Below are 25301 nucleotides of genomic sequence, written 5' to 3'. Positions count from 1 at the left end.
TAATTTATTGTTATTTTGGAATTGTTTTAACATTATGAGAAAACTGTTTATCTGACCAACATGAACCAAGCCAGTTTAGTAAGCAATATAAAATTTGATTTGGTGTTTAAAAATACATATATTTTAAGATTTATATGCTTTTATTTCTTTGTGTGTACATGCACATGCCTCTGTGTGTGAGTGTGTGTGTCTGTGTGATTGTATGCTACGCATGTCTGGGTGCCTCAGAGACCATACAAGGGTCTGAAATCCCCTGAATTTAGTGTTATTGGTTCTCACAACGTGGGAATTTGAGTTCTCTGGATGGGTAGCAAATACTCTAAACTGCTGAGCCTTTTCTCCAGCCCATGATTTGAAATTTTATTTTATTATTATAGGGTCTCATGAAGCCCAGACTTTCCTCAAACTCACTTTGTAGTTGAGGATGATCTTGAACTTCTGACTCTCTTCTCTCCAGGCAGGTTTCCTGTTACTATAAGAAAAATAACTTGCTGTTTCTGTGTCTGGCCCCTACGTGGGTCTCTCTGTGCCTAAGGCTCCTGCTTGGCCTCAGTTCTTTCTGTTTGTCTGATTTGTCTCCTTCAGATCACTAGTCCAACTTTCCACAGTCAGTAGGTATGCTGGGCGTAAAAGCAACTCACAGAAACAGGAGTTCCTCTTTTGAGCGTGTAGGAGAGGTGTTGGTGTGCTGGCTTAGTGGGTTGCCAAGCCTGCTGGTCTGAGGGTGCTCTTATGGAGGAGAGAGCTGAGTGGTAGAGTGTGCCTCATGCACACTCACCCACCCCACACACCGGATCAATATGCTTTTAAGGGATGCTCGATTCACTGAGAGCACTAGCTGCAGCAGCTGGACCTGGCAGGGTGCCTTTGGCACATTTTACTATTGAGTACAACTGAGGAACTGAATTTTTAATTTAATTTTAATTAATTTAAGGTTAAATTAATACTCTGTCCCATTGTTGAAAAACTTTTGCGTGTATTTGGGATAACTTGGGCCTGTAAACCTATTTTTACAACTATGATTTTTATAAAATTTAAATGCAATGAGCATTAAATATTCCCAATAAAAATTATTTATAAATTTGGATGTATCATAAGTCTAAAATATACACAGTATTTTGAAGGCTTAATTTGATAAAAGAATATAGCTCAGGAGACAGATAGATATCTGTGAGTTTGAAACCAGCCTTATCTACACAGTAAGTTCCAGGATAGCCAGGGCTCACCCTTCTTCAAAAAAAGTAAAATATCTCCCATTCTTACATTGATTACTTGTTGAAATGAATGCTAATACTTTTTTAACTAAATAAAATAATTCAAATTTGTTGTAGTAAATATTTAATCTAAAAATTGGGGTTTCTGGGCTGGAGAAACAGCTCAGCAGTTAAGAGCATTGACTGCACTTCCAGAGGTCCTGAGTTCAATTCCCAGAAACCACATGGTGGCTCACAACCATCTGTAATGGGATCTGATGCCCCCTTCTGAGTGTCTGAAGACGGCTACAGTGTACTTATACATAAAATAAATAAATAAATCTTTAAAAAAATTGTCCTTCCTTTGATCATTCAGTTCCCAGATATAGTATAAGAAGCTTTATATTTATGATAAGCCTTTTATATGCCAGAGCTGGGCAAATATTATTATTAGAATGTTAATAATATTAGAATCTAGGTTATAAGAATCTACCTCCCCATCAATACCCCAAGTTTTAACTTGCCATGTTCCATCTGAGACGCTCTTAACTCCGATTGGCCAGCCCTCATGGCCAAGTTTTTTTTTTTTTTTTTTTTTTTGCTTTGCTTATTTTCCTACATTTTAAAAAATTGAACAACTTTATTTTAAAAAAACAAAGATAAATGTACAGATTTTAAAAGCATTTTTGCATAACAGTATATGAATACATTTTTTGTCAGTACTTGTTTTTTTTTAAGGTTTGATAGTATGCCTTAAAATCTTACTAGTTACAATGAGCATAAAGTACATGTAAAACAAGATGTAACCTGGAAATAGTCAAAGTTTTCTTGGTGTGTAAAGATTAAGCATAATGATTTTTCTTTTCTTTTTCTTTTTCTTTTTTTTTTTTTTGGCCTTTGTTTTTCTTGAACTTCATATAGTCTGTGAGTTGTTTCTGGGGTGTTCAGAGCTTTCTGGGGTTAGTATCCAATTACCAGTGACTGCATATTATGTCTGTTCTTTTGTGACTGGGGTACCTCACTCAGGATGATATTCTCTAGATGCATCTATTTTCTTAAGAATTTCATAAAGTCATTGTTTCTGATAGCTGAGTAGTACTCCTTTGTATAAATGTACCACAGTTTTTATATCCATTCATCTACTGAAGGACATCTGGGTTCTTTCCAGCTCTGGCTATTATAAATAGGGCTTCCTTCTGGTATAGAATTTAGCATTACAATATATAGCAACAGACCAAATCTCAACATATACATACATCACAGACCCTCTCCCAACCTGTTTTGTAAGGACACTAACCCTGTTCATGAAGGCCCTGCCCCTGATACTAGCACCTTGGGGATTAGATTTAAGCATGTATGTATGTATGTATGTATGTATGTATGTATGTATGTGGAGAGACAGGGTCCTGTGTGTCCCAAACTGACCTCTGACTTGCTATGTAACTAAGATTAGTCTTAAACTCTTGATCCTCCTGCCTCTACCTCCCAAGTGGTGGGATGTGCCACTGTACCCAGATTCTCAGGTTTCCCGCTACAAAGTATTTCTTGATGATTTTATTCATATTGACCATTTTGGTTTACTCTGCTCTCAGGATAAGCGAATGTCTAGACAGTAGTGGAAGTTGGAACAGACACGTTTATGTCAGCTGCTCATTAAATTCTATTTCTCTCTTTAAGTTTTCAGATCGGTCCCATCCGGTTGACAAACATCTCGACGTCTTGATCAATAAGTATGGATTGTCTGCTCATCCAGTTGCTCCTCAGATGTTTGGGTCTGCTGGGAAAGAACATATGGAAAAATATGGTATGTAAAAAAGAACCCAAAACACCCTTTAGAGCAGTGGTTCTCAACCTGGGGGTCTCAGCCCCTTGGGGGTCAGGGGTGGTCAATAACCGTTCCCAGGGGTCACCTAAGACTATTCTGCATGTTAGATATTTACATTATGATTTATAACAGTAGCAAAATTATAGCTATAAAGTAGCAACAAAAATAATGTTATGCTTGGGGGTTATAGTACCATGAAGAACTATATTAAAGGGTCATAGCAGTAGGAAGGTTGAGAACCCCTTCTTTAGCAGCTGGGCATGTTGACCCATGCTAATTCCAGCACACAGGTATTTGGATCTCCTTGAGTTTAAGGCCAGCTTGATTCACATAATGAGTTCAGGCCAGCTAAGCATGTGTAGTGAGATCCTGCCTCCACAGAGAACAACAAAAACATCACCTTTTCAGGCTTATTGCTAGTTATGTTCATGCAATAGAAAACAGCAGGTGTTTGTTAAGGACATGTGGGAGATATTGGGATGTTTAAGATATAAAATATGTTTGAAAATATTTCGTTTTATACTTTATGGGTATGGTGTTTTGCCTGTGTATCACATGCATGCCCAGTGCCCTTGGAGGCCAGAAGAGGGCATCAGATCCTCTGGAACTGGAGTTACAAGTGGTTGTCACCTACTACATGGATGCTGCGGATTGAACCTGGGGCTATATAAACACTCTATCAACTGAGCTACGTTTGCAGTTCCCTCCCCAGCGTTTGTAAGGACACTTCATGAAGGCCCTGCTCCAGAAACTAGCACAGTGAGGATTAGATTTCATCATGGGAGGCCTGGAGAGATGGCTCTGCAGTTGAGATTTCAGCACAGGATGTTGGTTAGGACATCAACATTTCGTTCACTGCCTCTCTCCTGTAGAGGCCCCATCTCCCAGTCATTGAGGCCAGACTTTCAATTAGAATTGGGGAGGGGAGGGTATTAGGAATATCTTTGAGGCCCTTTGATAATGTTACAGATGAGAGCTTAAAATCTTACTGGGAAGTGGAGATCCCATGAAATCATCCGATTCCTAACTGTCAGTAACTCGCTGTGACGACATGAGGGTCTTTTTCAGTTGCTTATGTATTTGTGACTATGGTGCTGACAGGTGAGTGTAGGACCTTGCTCACACTGCTGTTCTTCCCTTACTGCACTGGAGATTGAGTCCACCAGCCTGGCTTTCGTCTTAACTATAATAGCGGGAAGACACGAAAGCCATACTGGTAATACCCATTCTCCAGTTACGTTAGGCTTGGTAATGCTGTAGGCTCCGTAGAGCAAGTCAGACTGTTTCAAGTTGCTGGAGCCGTTTTTCTTCCATGAGTGCCGTCTGGGCTTACCTGCAGCGTATGGAAGGTGTTTGTATGTGGCTGATATCATAGCACTGTGTGTGGAAGACTGTAAATAACCCTGAGTCTTCAGTAGAGAACTGGGTTAAATGATCAGCTTGGGTGGGCTTTTAAAAAATCTATTTTCCAAATAAAGTTATAAAAGACTTTTGCAACAAATTGTATGAATGTCATAAATACTTTAAAGCTTCCTCACGTTATAGATAATGAATGTGATCAGATTGCAATTTTGTTTGTTGTTGTTGTAGTCTGATCTTGCCTGCCTCCTTGTCAAGGCAGGGTCTCTTTTCCTTCCTGCTTCTGCCCTGCACTGTAAACTCCAGGATAGTGGTCTTTGGGTTTGGGATGATTCTCATTTCTCTGTCTCCCATCTCTCCATAGGTCCACTGTGATTACAGTATGTGCTACTACATCTAGATTTTTTAACTAGGCTCTCATATCAAACTCAGACCGTGCGACTTGTGTGGCAATCTCTTATACCCACTGAGCCATCTCCTTGGCCCAATAGCTTAAACACTGAAATTCTTGATGGTGGTCAGTTGAGAGGCTATCAGTTTGAAAGATAGTATGACTCACTTCTAGACTTGTGAAGGGTTGGCTCTGATGGTTTTTTACATTTATTTATTTAGGAGACAGGATTTCTCTGCATAGTAACTGTAGACCAGGCCTTGAATTCACAGAGATTGACCTGGCTCTGCTCCCCAAGTGCTGGGTTTAAAGGCATGAGCCACCACCACTGGTGGGTTGTCACATTTGTACTAAAATAATTTCAGACTTAATTACAGTATTGCACAAAATATTCCTAAGACCTTTCTAGATCATTTGTATTTTGCTATGCTTTTTTGGGTATCTTTTTCTGTATTTTTTTTGTATAATTTAAATATTTAAGAGCAGGTCAAGGGTAGTGACACCCACCTTTAATCCCAGTCTAATCTGCAAAGTGAGTTTCAGACGAGCTAGAGTTATGTACCCTGCCTAAAAATGAGTAAGTTACAGATGCACACAGCACATTGTAACAATCAGATCAATATAGTGCATATGGATATCAAATAAAATCAAATATAATAATCAAAATCAAGACATTAATATCAAATCAAATACAGCAATGTGTATGAGCTGTTACAGGGGACTTGCTTGAGTCCAGGCCTCCAAAGCCAGCCAGACATCATACACAGTAAGACCTCGGGCTCTCCCTGCTTCAAGAAAAAAAAAATTAGTTAATGTTGACATGATACTGTTACCTAACCTTTGTGCCTTATTTCTAGCTTTATTAATCATCTCACAGATAATCCCCTTTTTGTCTTAATAATTTGCCCTTTATAATTTTGTTTACTTTGGATTTGAAAAGAATTTATTTTTAATGTGCATGACTACTTTGCTGTGTGTGCATCTTTGCATCATTGGCATACCTGGTGTCCGCAGAGACCAGAAGAGGGCAGTGGACCCCCTGAAACTGGATTGCAAACAGCCTTGTAGGTGCTAAGACAGGGACCTCTGCAGGGGGAGCCAGTGCTCTTAACTGCTGAGCCACCTCTCCAGCTCCCTACTGTTTGGTTTTTCAGTGTTTTGTTTATTTTTTTGTTTGTGTAGCCGTGGCTGTCCTGGAACTGTACCCCAGGCTGGCTTCAAACTCAGAGATCTGCCTGCCCCTGCCTCTGCCTCTGCCCCTGCCCCTGCCCCTGCCCCTGCCCCTGCCCCTGCCCCTGCCCCTGCCTCTGCTTCCTGAGTGCTAGTTTGAAAGGTGTGTGCTGCCATCACCTGGCTTACTTCTATTTTTTTTGAAGACAGGGTCTGATGATGCACAGACTGGCCTGAACTCTGTTTATCCAGGCTGGCTTTGAACTCCTGATCCTCCTACCCCTGTCCCTTAAGTGCCCAGATGACAGGTGTGTACCACCAGGCACTGCTGTAGTCGACTACTCTCTCCCCTTTTTTGGTTATGCTTATCGAGTTTGGATGTTATTCTGTTGTGATTTTGAACTTAGGCCTTCAGTAGTCTTCATTTGCCACACTGAAGTCACACAGAACTTTATTTCCTGTGGCGCTGGCATCCTGGGCCTGTGCTACTCAAGTGCCGTGTCACTGGGCCCTACCCTACTAGACCTGGGTTTTCTGGGTTTCAGTTTTATCCTTGCCTCATAAAAAGATTTTTTTTTTCACTTTTAATGCTCTGTAACCATTTATGGAGCATTGGAACCACATGCTCTGTATAGATGTGTGTCCTTTCTGTTCGACCTCTGTTCTTTCCAAGTCCTTCCCCCATACCCCCATTTCTGCCCCTTGTCCAAGGTTAATGTAGCCTGTTGAGGCTGGCCTCTGACTCTTAAGTAGCTGAGGATGACCCTGAATGCCTAGTCCTCCCTTTATCACCTCCCAGGTGCTGGGGTAACAGACTTGTGTCATCATATCCTGTTTTTGCTTAGGATTGAACTCAGGGTCTCCTACATACTAGGCAAGATCCCTACCAACCGATATACATCCTCAACCTAGTTTTCTGTATTTCTTTCAGGCTAAATATTTTATTTCTAATGGAATCAATGTTATTTCTCCAGTCAATTATCCATTTCACTTAGATTTTTCTGATCAGCTTGATTATGACTCTAAAAGGTCGTGTCACTATTTATTAAGTGATCAAAAAATCATTTACAATTTAAACTTTTATTTCTAGGGGTCTGGGAAGATCACTTTCTGTGCAAGCATGAGGAACCGAGTCAAATCTCCATGCAGCACATACAAATACCATGCACACACAAATAAATGGAAAAATTTTAAAGCCCTTTATTTCTATTATAGGAACATTTTTCTCTGTGTGTTCACACTTGGGGAGGGCGACTGTGGGCTGCCACTGGCTCCTGTCCTCTCTCCTCTACTATTTTTCCTCTGGCTGCTCTTATTACCCCAAAGGTTTGTGGTTGGAATTTGCCCCCCCCCCCTTTTTTTAAGATGTTTCTTTTTTCTTAACTTACAGAGATTCTGAGGTTTGGGTATCACTGTTCTCCTGGTTTTCCTGATTATATGGTACTACACACTCATGCTTTTCCTTCTTGTTTGTATTATTTTTGGAGGCTACAGAGACAGATGTGGCAGCTTCCATTGGCCTTCGAAATACTGGGACTGGTGTATTTTTAAACTTATATGCTTCCTTAAGTTTTCTATTACTTGGAATGGCTTAATCATTTTTCTAGTCTAAAATTTGAAATAGTTGAATTTGCTTTTGTTTGTTGACAGGGTCTACAGTGTAGCCTGGGCTGGCCTAGAGCTCAGTGTGTAACCTAGGCTAGCCTGAAATTCCTTTAGATCTCTTGCTTGACTCTCCCCACTGAGTGCTGGGCTTATAAGCATGAACCACCGCCCCTTTAACTTGACTCAGCAGATTTTTGTGGTTATATAATTTAATTCTAGGAGGTTGAAATCTTTTTATACTAAGTATATTCTTTGACCAGCCAAAATTCTTTTTTTTTAAGGGGGAACCTTTGAGGGTGGGGGATTTATGTGATTGAGGATGACCTTGAATTCTTAATCTTTCTCCATCCAAGTACTGGAGTTACAAGTATTTTCTTCTATGCCTGGCAACATCCAATGCAAATTATTTGGCAGTTCAGAGGTAGTGGGCATCTAGCCTTTAGCTAGTGTCAGGCTTAAGAAATACATGGTAAGGGCTGGAGAGATGGCTCAGAGGTTCTGAGTTCAAATCCCAGCAATCACATGGTGGCTTACAACCATCCGTAATGAGATCTGATGCCCTCTTCTGGTGTGTTTGAAGACAGCTATAGTGTACTCATATATAATAAATAAATCTTTTTTTAAAAAAAGAAATACATGGTAAGTGATCCTTTTCTGGGAGATGTTCTTTATATGTGTGAGTCTGTGGAGAGCCCTGTCTTGAAACAAAATAAAACAAAAACAACCCATAAAACACCTCAAGCCAAACCAGAAACAACAACAAATCTTCAAATCTCTTTTCCTATAGTTTTAACTCATGGTTTTTATTTTGAGGCAGGATCTCATTGTACAGCCTTGTCTAACCTGGAATTTGAAAGTGTAGACCAGGCTGGCTTCAAACTTAGAACCTACTTCTGCCTCCTGAGTATTGGCATTAAAGGCATGTACCACAGCATCTTTCCCTATTTTATTGTATTTTTTGAGACAAGGTTCATTGTAGTCCAGGTTGGCCTTATACCCTTGAGCCTCCTGCTTTTTCTTCCTATGTGTTGGCACCACTCTTGAAAACCGAGTCCTGCGCGTGGGCACAGTTTTTCTGTGTAACCGATTCACACTGTTAGAGCACCTGAGTCTGTGCATAGAACCGCTGGGCGGTGGTGGTGCGTGCTTTCAATCCCAGCTCCTGGGGGGCAGAGGCAGGCAGAGCTCTCTGAGTTCAAAGCTATTCCATACTACTTGCTGAGTTCCAGACCAACCAAAGGCTAAGTAGTGAGATCCTATCTCAAAACGCAACATAAAACAACCCGGCTGAGGATCTGGAAAACATGCATAATTCACTGGATGTGACTTTTCTAAGGATTCTTCTGCTGTATCATAGAGGGAAGTTGTTGGGGTTGTTTATCAGGCAACAGAGGATGCGATTGGCAGTGTCTGGCAGACACCAGTCACTGTTGGCAGTACTGTCCAGTTATGCACTATGGCTCCAGGCTGTATTTTCTAGTTTTTGTAAGCGAATCCTAATTATACTAAATAGAATAGACAGTTTGAACTGTTTTTTATCTCATACATCTCTTGATTCAATTTATGAAGCACTCAAATTTAATTATAACAAATCACATGAGTGATCATTGTCTTTAACCCTGATATTAGGGCAAAAGAAACTATGGAGTTATTTAGCCGAACACTGAATTCTACTGTGACGTTTGAGGTAATGAGCTGTAGAAAACAGCGCATTGATAGATGTTTGCTCTCTCTGCAGGAACAAAAGTTGAACACTTTGCAAAAATTGGATGGAAAAATCATAAACACTCAGTTAATAACCCGTAAGTATTTCAGAGGCATGGCATGAAAATTTGGTCTGTTCTGCTGTGTCAATTGCAATTCTTGGAAAACATGTAAGATATCAAAGATGCTAACTTGGATGCTTGCTTATTTATTTATTTAGTTAGTTAATAAAAGAAAGACTTGTACCCAAATCACACAGTTTACTTTTGCCATTCTAGTTCTTGGCTTGTTTATACTTAAAATATAATTACAGCCTAATGGTTCTTTCTCCCTTTCTTCCACTCTTTTGATAGGGAGTCAGAGTTTGAAGTATAGCCCTGGCTAGCCTCCAGTTTATGGCAATCCGTCTGCATCAGCTTCCTAAGTGCTGGGGTTATAGGCATGCTTCTTCCCACCTGGCTTTAATGCTTTTTTAAAATAAGAGTGATGGGTATTTAAAAATTTACTTGGGGTTGATGATGTAGGTTAGTGGTAGAGCTGGTGATTAGCTTTTGTGAGGCCCTAGGTTCCTTTCTTTACACAGCGGAAACAATTGCAAAATGCATATTAAGTCTATAAGGTGAATTTCCACCACTGTAGCATTATTAACTTATTCCGGAAAAGCAATATAATTATTTTCTAAAAATAATCTGAAGTAAATGATTCAGATTTATTGTCGATCAACAATCTCTGAATGCTTATTGGCGGTTCATAGCATGAACTCAGTGTTTTCTGGGGGAAAGGTCCACTGGAAACTGAATGGATGCCACATAATTAGACTTTGTATAAAAGCAATGCTATGTAAATGTTTGATCATTTTCTTTCTCCAATAACGTCGTAAAAAATATCATGGACTGGCTGAATTATAAAGAATGGAGTTGGATTTATTTTGCCTATTGTTTTTAAGCAGGGTCATGGTCCTACTTCTGATGATAGCTGCCAGTTTTTGTTTGTTTTTGAGGCAGGGTTTCTCTGTAAGAAACCTGGCTGTCCCTGATCTCACTTTGTAGACCAGGCTGGCCTCCAACTCAGAAATCTGCCTGCCTTACAGTTGCCTCTTCACTTCTTGTAACCGCTTATCTTGTGTGTAGGTATTCCCAGTTCCAAGAGGAATACAGCTTAAATGAAATAATGGAATCAAAGCCAGTTTTTGATTATCTGACTGTCTTACAATGCTGGTAAGAAAAGCAATGCTATCATTTCCTGGATGTGACTGCTCTCCTCCTTACCCATCCCTCCGTGGTTAACCCTTATGCTGTCTCTGTAGCTTCTGTAGAATGACCAATATGCCCCCCACTCTGGCTACTTCAGGAGAGTGTACCCTAATTTCCTGTTGCTGCTCTGAGGCTGATCCCCTCCTGTCATAAAAAGATACGTTTACTTCTTCCTTCTCTCCTTTAGACTGCTTTCTGTTTGTCCATTAAAAATGTACCTTTGATGTGCCCGCACAGCCCTGAGATTCTTGGAGCATTTTGCTTTTCCTGTAGACTTTAATGCAGGAAATTTTACTCTGTGATAGGTAAGGGTGGAAGGAAAGAAGGAATTGTAGCTCTAACGATGCTCATAGTCACATCCTGAAACTTGCCTGCCACTCTCCCACTCCTGGAACACCCACTGAGTACTGTGTAGTCCTGTGTAGACTCCCAACTGAGCGCCAGAGATACTGTCTGGGATGCAGCTGAAAAAATGAGTCAGCTCTCACCAGTTACAGACTGAAGGACAGCCTACTTAGAAAATCCTTCCCAACTCCCTGGGGGCCTCTGGTGTGTGCCACCTACCTTTACAGCTTACTGTAGGCCTGCGTTGGGATCTCAGGGGACTCGCCTCTGGATTTTCTATATTCCCACTCTATTATGTTCCAGCCTCCAAAAGGGTTTCTGGCTGAGTTCCCTGGGGTATAACAAAGCTGGAGTGTTATGAGCCCATAGTCGTGTCTACTGGGGCCAGCCAGTAGACTGGCTTCTTTCTTCTTGGTTCTTCTTGTGGACGGCTGAGGGGGAAGAGCTTCAGTGGGGGTAAGACTTGGTTTTATGAGATATTTATGGTTGCCGTATAATAATAAAACATTTACCTATCCTAAATCTAAGTCATGTTGCTACTGCAGCTGACCTGCCTGTGTTTCTTTTGGGCCAGAAAGTTGGCACCTCATGGTAAAGCATCACAGGATGGAGTAAAGAATTAATTGTAGAGTCTTTTCTCTCTTGTCCAAATGCCTCTGACCTGACAGCTGGGGGTAGGGGAGAGTTTGGAGCAGTAAACTTCTATTTAACCAGGAGAAGAGAATCATGCTTGCAGAAGAAAAACTTTTACACAATCAAGTATGGATTACACTCACATAAATTCATATAGATTCATGCATATATATTCATACATCTCCATTTGAACCAGTTGGGCCCAGCTAACATATTTGTCTCATAACTACATACTTACACACACACACACACACACACACACACACATACACACACACACACACGTTGCAGTAAATATTAAAAACTATAAAAATGCTTATCTCTTTACCGACCCTGAGGTCTCCTCAGGCCTCACCCTGATAGGGAACACCTCTGGCGTCTGGTCCAAGCCACCAGCTCAACTTGTCCGCGCAACTCCCTTCCCTAGCGGTTTTCTACTGCCTGTTCTCTGCCTCCATCCTGGGTTGTTTCTCTACCCCAAAATCCCACATAAATACAACTCTACAGCCGATAGCTTTTCATACAGGTGTATATATTCAGCTCTCAATCCACGAACCCTCTACACAACAGGATTACATCAAATAGACAAAGATACAAACTGCCCTTCTATATGAGATACTAGACCTATAAAATCCTTAATGTTCATAGCTATTTAACGCCAATTAATATCACCTGGTCTAGCTGGTCCTTGGGAAACTCCACTTTGCCACGACCTTCACCCTCCTCTGACCTCCTCAGACCTCTCAGCCCTCTCCACCTCCCTCATCCCACCCAGTCACTGTCTTTCCTTTATTTTACTAATTAAAATGGGAAGGTTCAGTTGGAGTTGTGTGACTAGGCATCCTTTCTTGGGGAAGTGGAATTAACATTAAAATACAAACAGCTTCAGGACAATCTACATATGTTACGGTTACATTAAATATGCATATGTAGAAAAAGACCAAGCACCCGATGCAGAAAGAACTCACTCATTCTGGATGAAAAATGAGCTCCAATCTTTATTGCACAGAGAAAGGAAAAGCTTCTGCCATTTTACTATTAAATAAATTAAAACCAAGTCTATAAGAAGAAGGTTTTGTTCTCTTTGGTAAAACTAAGCCTGCCCTATTATTAAGAAAACACTTGGCACATTTGCTGGTCGGAGTGTTCAGTGTGCAGCAATCATGGCCGGCCATCTGAAACTCAACAACAGTGCCAAGATGCCCACCCTGGGCCTGGGCACCTGGAAGTCTCCTCTGGCTGTGAAGGTTGCTGTTGATACGGGGTATCGCCACATTGACTGCACCCAGGTGTACCAGAATGTGAAGGAGGTGGGCGTGGCCCCTCAGGAGAAGTTCAAGGATCGGGTGGTGAAGCGCCAGGATCTCTTCATCGCCAGCAAGCTGTGGTGCACGTTCCACGGCAAGAGCATGGTGGAAGGAGCCTGACGGAAGACACTGAGCGACCTGCAGCTGGTTCTCTATCTTATTCATTGACCAATGGGCTTCAAGCCTGGGCCTGACTGTTTTTCACTGGATGCATCAGGAAACGTGATTCCTAGTGGATTCCAAGTGACACTGATTTTGTGGACACTTGGACGGCTGTGGAACAGTTAATGGATGAATGTTTGGTAAAAGCAGTTGGTGTTCCCAACTTCAACCTTCTTCAGATTGAGAAGATCTTGAGCAAATGTGGCTTAAAGTATAAGCCTGCTGTTAACCAGATTGAGTGTCACCCGTACCTAACTCAGGAGAAGCTGATTGAGTACTGCCTTTGTAAAGACATCATGGTGACTGCATACAGTCCCGTTGGTTCCCCTGACAGGCCCTGGGCCAAGTCCGAAGACCCCTCTCTCCTGGAGGATCCCAGGAGCAAGGCAATTCCAGCCCAGTACAGCCCAAGTGCTGATCCTGTTCCCCATTCAGAGGAACTTGGTAGTGATCCCCAAGTCTGTGACACCAGCACGCACTGCTGAGAACTTTAAGGTCTTTGACTTTGAGCTGGGCGGCGAGGACATGGCTACTCTACTCAGCTACAACAGGAACCGGAGGGTGTGAGCCTTGATGAGTTGTGCCAAACACAAGGATTGCCCCTTCCATGCCAAAGTCTGAAGCTACGGATTCCTGCTCCGCCCCAAAGGCTTACTACACCTGTTCTTTCTGCCTCATCTGCCCTTGCAAGTGGCCTGTGGCCTGTGTCACTGTGCTGGGTGGCACCTTGCCCCAGTGAGAGTTTGTTGGTTTGATATAGAATCTGCAGGGCAGTACCAGTAGCTGAGTTGTTTGCTCCATCCTTTCTTGGTCTTTCTTCTTCCCGCCTGAAGGACTCTAACACCAGTACCCTTTCCAACCAAAGAGAAACAAGATTTATAGCCAGTTTGTGCCACTAACACTTAAATCTGAGTGCTTAGAACTGCAATCCTATGGGTCAGGCTTCTCCTTGCCTCAAATACAAACTGCTTTTGTGAAGAAAAGAAAGAAAAGACTTGTGCCCCATGGTAAGGAGAACCCTGTCTGCTCCTCCTGCCTCTCTGCAGCTCCTTTTTCTCTTTCCCTCTGCAACTGCTCTTAATTTTTTATGTTGCCTTAACATTTCTGTGATTCTGCTCTGCATCCTCCTCCTGACGGTGCTGTCTCCTCCTGCTCTGATGTCACCATGCTCTGCTCCCAGTGCTCTCTCTCCAATGTTCTGTCCCCAACGCAGTCCTTCCCAGTCTTTGTACCGTCTCTAGGTACAGATCACATGGGTTTTCCACGCATCATTTTTTTTTTTTATTTTACAAAAGTTCCTAGAACTTCAAACATAAATTCAAACCATAAATAAGAAGCATACAAAAGAGAATGTTGCATACCCATTAAGAATAATTTTCTACCTAAACATTCAACAATTTTATCGAAAGTTTAAAAAAGACATAGCTTTGTGACTAAGTATTAGTGAAGTTTTGTATAGATAAACCCAGTCAGTATTTTATTTTCTGTTCTTGCACCTATAGTAAATCCTCAGTTCCCTTCTGATGACCTTTGGTTAATAGTTTTACAATCTCTTGGAATGTGCTTTAAGTTACAGATGCCCACTATTATCTCAGAAGCAATTAACTCATGATACTTGAAGTCCAGCAGAGTTCTCCTTGCAGTTTTGATTATCAGAAAAGATTTAATAGCACTCTTATTATAAAAGAGCTTAAAATTACTGATATAATTTTAGGAATTCTTATAGGATCATCACTAAGAATTAAGAAGCCATCTGTCTATATAGCATTACTACAAGATAGTACATCTTCATTGTTCTACAGGAATCTGCTCAGAAGGTTGGGCATACATATATTTTATGTTATAATTAAATATATATTTAATAATAACAGGACTCTTTCCTAAAATGAAAAATCCTAGGCTTTGTCTGTAGGAGCAAACCCATCGCAGATTTTAATCCAAGGCAGAATCATCTCAGGAAGATCACCTGCTACTTTTTAGCTTCTAGATGGCTCCTGGCATGTGTCTTCACTGTATTAAGACAGAAGCAGCCTTTTAGACTTACTCCACAGAAAGTCTCCAGAAATCGCCTCATGTATATCCAAGTGAGAGTCTGAGGGAGAGATTGCAGTCTGAGCAGTGAGGACCATTTGAAGTCTTGCTAGAGGCTCAGCCTCAGTGAGATGTATGTATAATTTAACTGTAAAATCATAGAGAAGAACGTGAGTTGGCTAGAAGGTACGCTTGGTCTTTCTCCTCCTAGCTCCCAGTCTGAAACCCATGGAGATGCCTGCGTAAGTAATGATTTTCACTTCTGATTAGTCCCACCTCAGACGGTGCTGCGGCAGCAATTCTGTCCAGTGAGGAGTTTGTGCAGGAGTATGGCCTGCAGTCCAAAGCTGTGGAAATTGTCGCACAGGAGATGATGACTGACTTGCCCAGTACATTTGAAGAACAAAGCGTCATTAAAATGGTATGTCTGAGATTTAAAAATATCAAATTAAGGAATTAGTATTTTGAATTGCAACCTAGCATTTTCTCGTCATTAGCTCCGGAAGGTATTATAAAAACTTGATCTAGAAAGGTTCTCGTTGTAGTCCATCCTTGATGGTTTGTGAAGGAGATAGACTTAGTATACAGTTCTGTAACTGGGGCATAGAAGGAGGGTCAGGAATTCAGGGCTAGCCTCAGTTACATTGCTAACCAGATGTTATTTAGGTTGGAGCCATGAGTAAGGTATTTTCATTCATTACACATGGGTTAGGATTTTGGTTTTTGTTGTTTTTTGAGACAGCGTTTTTCAACATAGCCTTGACTGTCCAGGAACTCTCTCTGTAGACCCGGCTAGCCTCAAACTCAGAGATTGCTAGCTCTGCCTCCTGAGTGCTGGGATTAAAGGGGTGGGCCTTTACTGAGGAGAAAGTTAAGAGTTCAGACCTAAAGTGAGTTGAATAATTAAAGATTTGCCCTCAGCCCACAGAAACAATTGCATGGTAAAGTGCGGTTTATAAAATAGTTTTTATACATGCTACAAATTTGAAATGCCCACATAACTAATCAGTGCTTTGGTTTGGCACTAAACTGTTCCCTGTATGCTCCTGTATTAGAGACTTAGTCCCTGATTCAGCAATGTTTTGAGGTAGAGTCTTTGAGAGATGATTGGTTCATAGACATTCAAACCTAATCAAAGTACTAAGGCATTGATGGAGTCATAGCTCAGTGGGTTTAAGGGCAGAGGCATTGTTGAAAAAGCTAGCTCAGTCGCTTCCTGGCCTTCATGAGGTAAACAGCCTTGCTCTACTACAACATATCTCTGCTATGATGTTGTTTTTAATCTTGCAATGGGCATGGATTGAAACCTGCAAAACCATGAAGCCGACTGATTTTTTTTCCAGTGGGGCAAGGTTGCACACACCTGTAACCTCAGCAGTTGAGAGGTAAGGCAAAAAGAACAGGAGCACAAGGTCATCCTTAGCTACACAGTGGATTTGAGGCTAGCCCGGGCTACGTGAAATACTGTCTAAAACAGAAAACAGGGGAAAAAATGCTTTCCTGCTTTTGAGTTGTTTTTTTAGGTATTTTGTCTTTGCAGTGTGACATTGACCAGGAAAGCCAAGACTGTGAAATTGAGTTACAGCGTATACACTATACTCATATTGTCCCATAGCACACTTTATAGTATTTTTGCTTTATTCCTTGAACAAAATTTAACATAGCCTGAGTAAAATGGTTTGAATCTTGTATAAAAATAGTAAAATAGGTTACATATTTTTCTGTAGAAATTGTCCTATACTTTTCACTGTTTTGGTCTTATAAAGATGTATTGAAAATCCTCTTCAACTAGTGCAACTATACACTGTGATCTCATCAGTACAATTATCCACTATGATTTCATAATAGTATCAGTTAAATCTCAGATTCTAAGTCCTTTCTTAATATCTTATTTAAACTTTTATAGTTTATGGTATAAAATTCAAGATATACATTTTTGATATTATTGGTTGTTTTATATAATGCAGAATCAGCTGAGATTTCCATAGATGTGATATTTTGAGCTTTTAATGTTATGCATGTATTACTCTCTTAGAACCTTTGTTTAAGAGGCCCAGTGTTGGTGCCCTTTATTTACCTGGCAATGGATTTCTGGATCTAGGTTGGCTATGATATGAGTAAGGAAGCTGCCAGGAGGTGCTATGAGAAGTCTGGCCTGAGACCCAGCGATGTCGACGTGATAGAGCTTCACGATTGCTTCTCTCCCAACGAGCTCCTGACTTATGAAGCACTGGGGCTCTGTCCAGAAGGTAGTGTCTTAAGGGCCCCTGTGTGAATCCCATTGAGAGGGCTTCACTTTCTTTAAACAATACAAGTCACTAATTGCCTTTCCCTGCATGTGGACTCTGCCACACCATGCAAATCGGATGTAAGGCGTTTTGGCAGAGAGTTTTTAGGACATCCAGGCTTGGGCAACACAAACTCTGGCATAACAGCGTTATGTACTTAGTGTACATTATGCAAATCAGTCCTAAGAATGTATGGTTACGTTTTAAAGAGGATTTATTAGGCCCGCAGTCCCAGGTGTTTTTAAATTGTGTTTAAATAGACGTGCAGAAAGAAAAGCAGAACTACTTGGTGGGTTTGAAGGGTTACTTCCTATTTCTAAAGCACGCTTATTCCTGAGTACGGACTTTTAGATGCTTCACCTTGTCAACACTTGCTGGTCAGCTGCGTACGTTTCAGGCATGCTCAAGAGGATATAATTGTGTCTTATCTTAATTTTCATATTACCCATGAGTGATGAAATTAGAACTCTTTTGCTTATTGGTCGTCTGTGCATCTTCTTTTTAAAGCACAGGATTTATGTTCTCCTTCTGTGTTTCTGTCGGTGCCTGTGTGTGGTTATGTGAATGTGTTTCTTCAGTGCCCACGGAGTCTAGAAAACAGCACTGGGTCTCCGGGGCTGGAGTCACCCGAAGTGGGTGTTAGGAATCAAACAGGTTCTCTGGAGAAGAGCCCTGCGTGTCCTTAGCTGCTGAGCCATCACCCCAGAGCCTCCTTTTGTGTCTTCGTGTGGCATGTCTTTTATATCCGTCTAAATCTCTGCCCTTTGGTTCTCTGTTGTCTTTATTGTATATATTTTATAATAAATATATAAGTAATATAGCATTAATATATAAATACTATATATACTCTGGATACACGTGTCTGTGTCCATCTGGTTTAGATCGACTGTTTTATTTTCTACTTCTGTTCTGTGCTTTTCCTTCCCTTGGTCTTCTGTCTTCTTTTGTATTGTTTGAACATTTTCAGTATACTATTTTAATGTATCTGTTGGCTTTGGGGGCATGATTCCTTTTCAAAATTTTGTTAATTAATAATTATTGTGTGTGTTGTGCCTGTTGATTTGCGTGTAGCATAGTACACGTGAGGAGCCAGAGGACAACTTCATGGAGCTACTTTTCTCCTTTCTCCATTGTATGGGTTCCAGGGTCACACTCGGGTCATCAGGCTTGTGTCACGAGGGCTTTACCTGCTGAGCCATCCCATAGGTACCTTCTGATCCTTTTGCTTCTGTGTTCCAAGTTCTGGCACCCTACAAAGTCAGCTGCACCCTTAGCCCCTCTATTTCTTTCTCTTTTCTAGCGGCTGTGAATAGGATAGTCTTAGTACTGCTGACATTTGAGATGCTATCCCGTGGTAGAGTTTGTACATCTCAGGGTGGTCAGAAGTAAGGATTCCTGGGCTTTACCCACAAAGTGCCACAAATGCCTCCCATGGTTGGGACAGCCAAGAATATCTCTAGACATTACTAAATTTCTCCCTGTGAGTCAAAACTCTCCCAGCTAAGAACTACTGCTCCAAGGTCATGTGTGAGTACTTAGTCTTCAGTCTCCTTGCAGTTGATATTGTGAGTCTTCACCTTGCCACCAGAGAGGCCCATTAACCAGCTCCTCTTTACCTTCACTGACCGCTTGTTCTTGTAGTTGTCTTACATACCACATCTGTTTGGATTGGAAATATTAACGTGATGAAACAATTTTCTTCCATCATATTTTGAAGACATTATTCACCATTTCCATTGCTTTCTTCATTGTTAAAGATTTTGTGTTTGTGCATGTGCAGGAGCACTGCAGAATGCCTGTGGAGGTCAGAGGACAATCTTCTTGCTTGAGATAATGCCTCTTCTCCCTGCTTTCAAGCTTCCAGAGATTCTCTTATCCCCACTTTCCATTTTAATGTAGGGCCCTGGGCTCGTACATGGCTTTGGGATTTCAAATTCAGGTCTTCATGTTTGTACCACAATACTTTACCCACACACAGAGTCTTCTCTCAGCCCAAGACTGACCCGGACTGGCAGGTTATTCTCCAGTGACAGGCTCCTGAAGGAGGGCCAAGGGGTGAGGAATTAGAGCACACAAGAGAGTTTGGGATCAGGAGGTCTTGTACAGGCTGATGGCTTATGCAGACAGTTAAGAAGTATAGCATCTTATGGTTTGCAGGGGAAATGAACACAGTGTGCAGAAAGCTGTATACAGTGGGGCGATGGAGCCTGCGGGAGCTAATCGAGCAACGCTGTACAGCATCACAGACGGAGCACACAGCATGCTGGGACAGGTAACTCCAGTTTCCCAGAAACCAAAAACCATATATTCCTTGAGGTCCTGTCCCCATTCCTGTCTGCCTCTGGGCAAGGACACAGAATTAGCATTCTCCTTGGCTTTCTATCAGGGTCTCTGAGAAAGGATCAGCCCAGCCCCCAACACAAGGCCTGTGTTGTTTCTTCTTTATTTTTATTTTTTTTTGTTTTTATTTTATGTGTATGTGTTTTGCCTGCATATACATATGTGCATCATGTGTGTGCCTATTCCCTGAGGAAACCAGAAGAGGGCCATTGGACCTCCTGGGACTGGAGTTAAAGCTGGTTGTAAACTGTCATGCGTGTGCTGGGAACCAAGCCTGGGTCCTCTGCAAGACTGTATGTGCTTTTTCTTCTTAAGTACAGCAACATAAAATATAGTAAGATAACACAAAGCTACACTGGCAAACCAACAGCAGGAAAAAGAATGCTAGATGAGGCCCAAGAATCAGGAATTCGAACACTCAGGAATCCTATAGGAGCTGGTGCAGACCCATGAGTGCCTGTACGTGCTGCCTCAGTCTCTGAGTTCAGAGAGCTTGGATCATGTTGATTTAGAGGCCTTGTTTCTTGGCATCCTCCATTCCCTCTGGCTCTTACACTCTTTCCTCTTCCTTGGCATTGGGGAGTGGATATGGGTGGTTCCTTTGCCCTGAGAGGAGGTATTTGATCAAGACATTGATTTAGGGCTTAATGTTCCACAGTCCCTCTCTGTCTTGTAGTTAGAGTCTCAATACACTGTCCTGGAATTCACTCTGTAGACCAGGCTGGTCTGAAACTCACAGAGATCCCTTGGCCTCTGCTTCCGGAGTGCTAGGATTAAAGGTATGCACCACTAGGCCTAGCTTTTATGTGTTCTTTATCACGGAGCCATTTTTCCAGCACTCAGGGATTTTCCTCTCTTAATCAATTCTTTAGCCTAAAGACTTTTAGCATCTTTCCTCTTCTTTTCTTTTTTCTTTTTAGGATGTATTTATTATATGTGATTTATTTATTTATTATATATGAATACACTGAAATTGTCCTCAGATACACCAGAAGAGGGCATCAGATCTCATTATAGATGGTTGTGAGCCACCATGTGGTTGCTGGAATTTGAACTCAGGACTTCCGGAAGAGCAGTCATCTCTCCAACCCTCCTTTTCTTTTTTGAGACAGTGCAGAATGGACATGGCCTCCTGGTTCCCAAGTCCATACCTTCTCTCAGGCTCTGAGAGCTGGGAGCCATCTTGCCTTCAGTTCTGGAGATCTAACCCTGGGACTTGTGCCTGCTGAGACAAATGGTCCACCTTTTCCTTACATTTTGGGGTCACCATGACGTCGGTTTTAGAGCCCTTGACATTATCCCACAAGTCTGTGACACGTCTTCTTTGTGTTTGTAGTAATAGTGATCAAACCTAGTTCTTTTCTTTTTGGAGGAAGGGGAATGGTTGAGACAGGGTTTCTTTGTGTAGCCTTTTTTTTTTTTGTCTTGGAGCTTACTCTTGTAGACAAGGTTGGCTTTGAATTCAGGTATCCACCTGCCTCTTTTTCCTGAGTGCTGGGATAAAGGTGGGCACCACCACTGCATGGCCATCTATTCATTTTTAAATCCCCCTTTTGCTCCGAGCCACTGGAGTAAGACTTTTTCTTTCCCCCTTTTTTAAAAAATAATTTATTTCTTTTTTTCCTCTTCCTTCCTCCCTTCTTCCCTTCTATCTCTCTCTCTCTTTCTTTTTTAAACAGCGTCTTGTCAGCCTTGATCACACAAGCTTCTTGCTTCAGCCTCCAGATGGTAGGATGTCCTCTTTTTCTTTCTTTCCTTTTCTTTCTTTGTTTATGGAGACAAAGCTCAGGATGGGGCTATAGCTCAGTAAGCAGTGTTTGGCTTGCATACAGGAGATCCTGAGTACAGTCTCCAGTACTGAAAAGAATAAATAAAGGAACAAAGCAGGGACTCTGTGTAGCTTATCTGGAGTTTGCAATCACAGAGTAGGCCTTGACCCTGCAAGCCTCTGTACCTTGTGTGCTAACATCCAAGTCATGCTCTACCGCATCTGGGACTCTTACTTCAAAGATTCCACTTTGCTGAGAACTTCTGTCTTAGTGTTTATGTCCTGTGTCTTCTTCACCTTGCAGCTCTGTTATCAATTTGAAAGTCCTTAATAACTTTGTAATCTGGATTTTGGGGTTTGGCATTTGTCCAGGGTCTTTCCCTCTTGGGAGTTGGTTACTTTTTGTTTTTGAAATCCTTTGTAGGATGAATAATTTTTAGATTGCATCTGAACACATGAATGTTACTTTGTTCAACATCCTCTGGAGAGGACTGATGGGGCCACACAATATAAGCAATAGGGAAGCCAGCATCAACCTCTAGTGTCAATCGTGAGGATCAACTCTGCTGGAACCTGGGGCTCCCTGGCTTTAGGGTGGTCAAGCTGGTCCATGAGCCCCCAGGAAACTGCTTGTCTCTGCCTCTTCAGCACTAGATTACACACACACACACACACACACACACACACAATCCAGCTTTTTATGCAAGTACTGGGGACTAAACTCAGCTCTCAGGTGTAGTAATCTGTTTAGTAACTGAGCTATCGACCCAGCTCCACACTATTTGTGATGTAGCCAGCAGTCAGCCCAGTTTGTCCTTACTAATTCTGACTTGCCTTCTGCAGTGACAGCTGATGCCTCTGTTTAGTTCCTGAGCCTGTGCGGTGCTGGTTTGGGGCCATACATGCATCTGTGGCTTTGGGGTGAGCCTCAGACTCCCTATAAGTCTACATTCAGAATTATGAAGGTGGGGCTCTGTTCTGACTCTCTCAACTGTGGCCTTTAATGCTTACTGTTTAGCCAGTGGAACTAGTTTTTTCTGGTTCTGTTGGTGCAAAGGTGAGGGCTGGAGAGATGGCTCAGTGGTTAAGAGCACTGACTGCTCTTTCAGAGGTTCTGAGTTCAAATCCCAGCAACCACATGGTGGGTGGCTCACAACCACCTTTAATGGGATCTGATGCCTCTTCTGGTGTGTCTGAAGACAGCTACAGTATATTCATAATAATAAATCTTTAAAAAAGGTGGGGTTTCAGTGCACACCTGTGATCCCGGCACATGGGAGGCCCAGGACCTGGGGTTCAAGGCAGGCCTGGGATACTTTTGACTGTCTCAAACAGCCAAAGATGTGTGTGTGGGGGGGGGTTGGGGTGTAGCGGAAGGGGGATAGACTGAGTTCTAGAACACTGCCTTTGTTAACATGGAGTGCTGTGCTGTGATGCAGTTCACTTGTGCAGAACCGGCAAGGACAGCCTGAGGAAGCATAAGGAATCCAGCCCTGGGCAGCAGCTTCCCTGAGATCTCACTTGCTGATCTTCCGGCCTTTGTTTGCTTTTCAGTCCTCAGGTAGCTGGGAGTAGCACTGTCTGTATCCAAGTCTTCAGTGCTGGTCAAAGAGTGAAGAAGGAGCGCTGTGGGAAAGAAGCACAATGGTGTAGCGTGTAGTTTTGTCTACACCGCTTTGTGTCCCCAGCTGGTTGCAGGCACTAACGCACCCACCCAGGAGCTATCTCAGATTGTCGGATAAATACACACACATATTAGCTCATTTTAAAACTGGGTTCTTGGCTCTGTGGCCGGGCTCTTCTAAGCCTTCTGTGGCTAGAGTGCTCATGCCTTCACTCAGCACCTCTAAATCTGCCCTTAGCTTAGTTGCCCCGTTACCTTCTGTGAAGACCATTGGTCTGTTACCCAAGATGCTTATATCCTGGAAGATCTCCCTTGTGGCTCTGAGTCTGTCCTGTCTCTCTCCCCCAAGTAGCTCCATTACCCTCTCCTAGTAGGTGGGAACCTGGAAGTCCCGCCTCTTTCTTTCTGTCCAACTATTGGCCTTTGACATCTTTATTGATAGATCAAAACTGGGTTGGTGGACAGGGACCTTCAACATCAGTAAATACAGGTTCCCTAAGGAAACATCAGAACATGCTTTGGTTGCCGAACTGGAACCCAGCCAGATGTCATGTGATGATGACTTTCAGGTTGCTCTGAGTGCTTCCCTGAAATCTAGATTCAGGGAGCAAACTGCCTACTTTTCAGAGTGTTATAGGTTTTGTGTGTGTGTGTGTGTGTGTGTGTGTGTGTGTGTGTGTGTGTGTGTAGGACTACCCACAAAGGCCAGAAAAGGCTGTTGGATGCCTTGGTTACAGGAAGTTGTCAACTGCCCCAGTTTGTTTCTGGGTATCAGATTGTTGCTCTTAACTGCTGAGCCATCCTTCAGCCTCTGCAGAATCAGTCTTCAATCATCTGTCTCACCCCACCCCACCAAATCCATCTTTTAATCCTGCTGGCCCCTACTCTGCTTTCAAATAAATTCTGAGTACACCACATCTTGCCAGACTTTGTCATTGCCAGCATGGCTCCTTAGGTTGTGGTCATCTCACAGAGAGCCCCAAGCCTGCCTGGAGTCCTTCAGTCTCTTCATGTCTTAGTCAGGGCTTCTATTCCTGCACAAACATCATGACCAAGAAGCAAGTTAGGGAGGAAATGGTTTATTCAGCTTACACTTCCACATTGCTGTTCATCACCAGAGGAAGTCAGGACTGGAACCCAAGCAGGTCAGGAAGCAGGAGCTGATGCAGAGGCCATGGAGGGATGTTACTTACTGGCTTGCTTCCCCTGGCTTGCTCAGCCTGCTTTCTTATAGAACCCAGGACCACCAGCCCAGGGATGGCACCACCCACAGTGGACTGGGCCCTCCCCCCTTGATCACTAGTTGAGAAAATGCCTTACAGCTGGATCTCATGGAGGCATTTCCTCAACTGAGGCTCCTTTCTCTCTGATAACTCCAGCTTGTGTCAAGTTGACACAAAACCAGCCAGTACACTTCACTATATGAAGCAGATGGTTGTGTTAGAAGCTGGCCAGTGTCATATCTCTCTCAAAGCCTACGAGCTTCTCATCCACACAGAAGCAAGGGCCAAATGTTGTCTCTTTAACTCTCTCTCTGCCCAGGGTCCCCAGCTCCTCCTCTGTGCCTCCTCTCCTGAAGTTACAATACCTCCTTTTTCAAGCACCCCAGACTCATTTCCTTCAGGGGCCTGTGTCCAGAGCCCCATGTGGGCTCCTCCAGGGCTCTTTTCCTTGTTCCTACTTTCCCAAAACTCTTTGCCTTCTTTCTGTGGCTGTGGCTACTCAGCATTCCATTATCTGAACCACGCTCAGACCATCATCATCACATCTGGGGCTCCCAGATTCACTATTCCATCAGAAAAACATCTGGAGGAACACCTTACACAATTCATATACTTTTGTTTATTTTGTACCCACTCCCAAACAGTGAACAAAGCATCACCAGGCAATGTAGAGGCCATGAAACACATGAAATAAACTTGTAGTTGTTTTTTGTTTGGGTTTTGGTTTTAGGCAGGGTCTTAATACATAGCCCTGACTGGTCTAGAATCCACTATGTAGACTAGGTTAGCCTCTAAATCAGAGATCTGCATGTCTCTGTGCTGTGGTAAAAGGTGTGCTCTTGAGCCATCTCTCCTATGGCTGTGAAACCCCCCCCTCTCTCTCCCTCACCTTTATGGTTCAACAGTGTCTTCAGTCTTTTCCCTTAATTTTACGGAAGTGAAATTTTGTTTTATTGTTGTTTGTTTTTCTTCTTTGGAGTTTGCTTTTTGTTGTACTAGAAGCAAACACTGCGACACGTGCATGCTAGGCAAGCGCTCTACCAGAAACACACCTCCAGTCCTGCTCTTTTGTTTTTGCTT

General features: G+C 42.5%; 1 protein-coding gene and 1 pseudogene across 2 annotated transcripts in view; both read left to right on the top strand.

The window, feature by feature from the left end:
* SCP2 (sterol carrier protein 2) overlaps window positions 1-25301 on the top strand; it is a 69062-nt gene that overhangs the window by 15780 nt on the left and 27981 nt on the right. The window contains exons 6-10 of the mRNA XM_080921780.1: window positions 2871-2997; window positions 9282-9345; window positions 10378-10464; window positions 15249-15399; window positions 17080-17227. Coding sequence (XP_080777906.1) covers window positions 2871-2997; window positions 9282-9345; window positions 10378-10464; window positions 15249-15399; window positions 17080-17227 — 577 coding nt within the window. The remainder of the gene's footprint in view (window positions 1-2870; window positions 2998-9281; window positions 9346-10377; window positions 10465-15248; window positions 15400-17079; window positions 17228-25301) is intronic.
* On the top strand, window positions 12642-13568 carry LOC308424898 (aldo-keto reductase family 1 member B1-like; annotated as a pseudogene). The gene is made up of 2 exons: window positions 12642-12890; window positions 13019-13568. The product of its transcript is annotated as an aldo-keto reductase family 1 member B1-like (transcript).

Source organism: Micromys minutus, assembly GCF_963924665.1.
Source record: "Micromys minutus genome assembly, chromosome: 9".
Taxonomy (NCBI): domain Eukaryota; kingdom Metazoa; phylum Chordata; class Mammalia; order Rodentia; family Muridae; genus Micromys; species Micromys minutus.
This window is presented reverse-complemented; position numbering and strand designations above follow the sequence as displayed.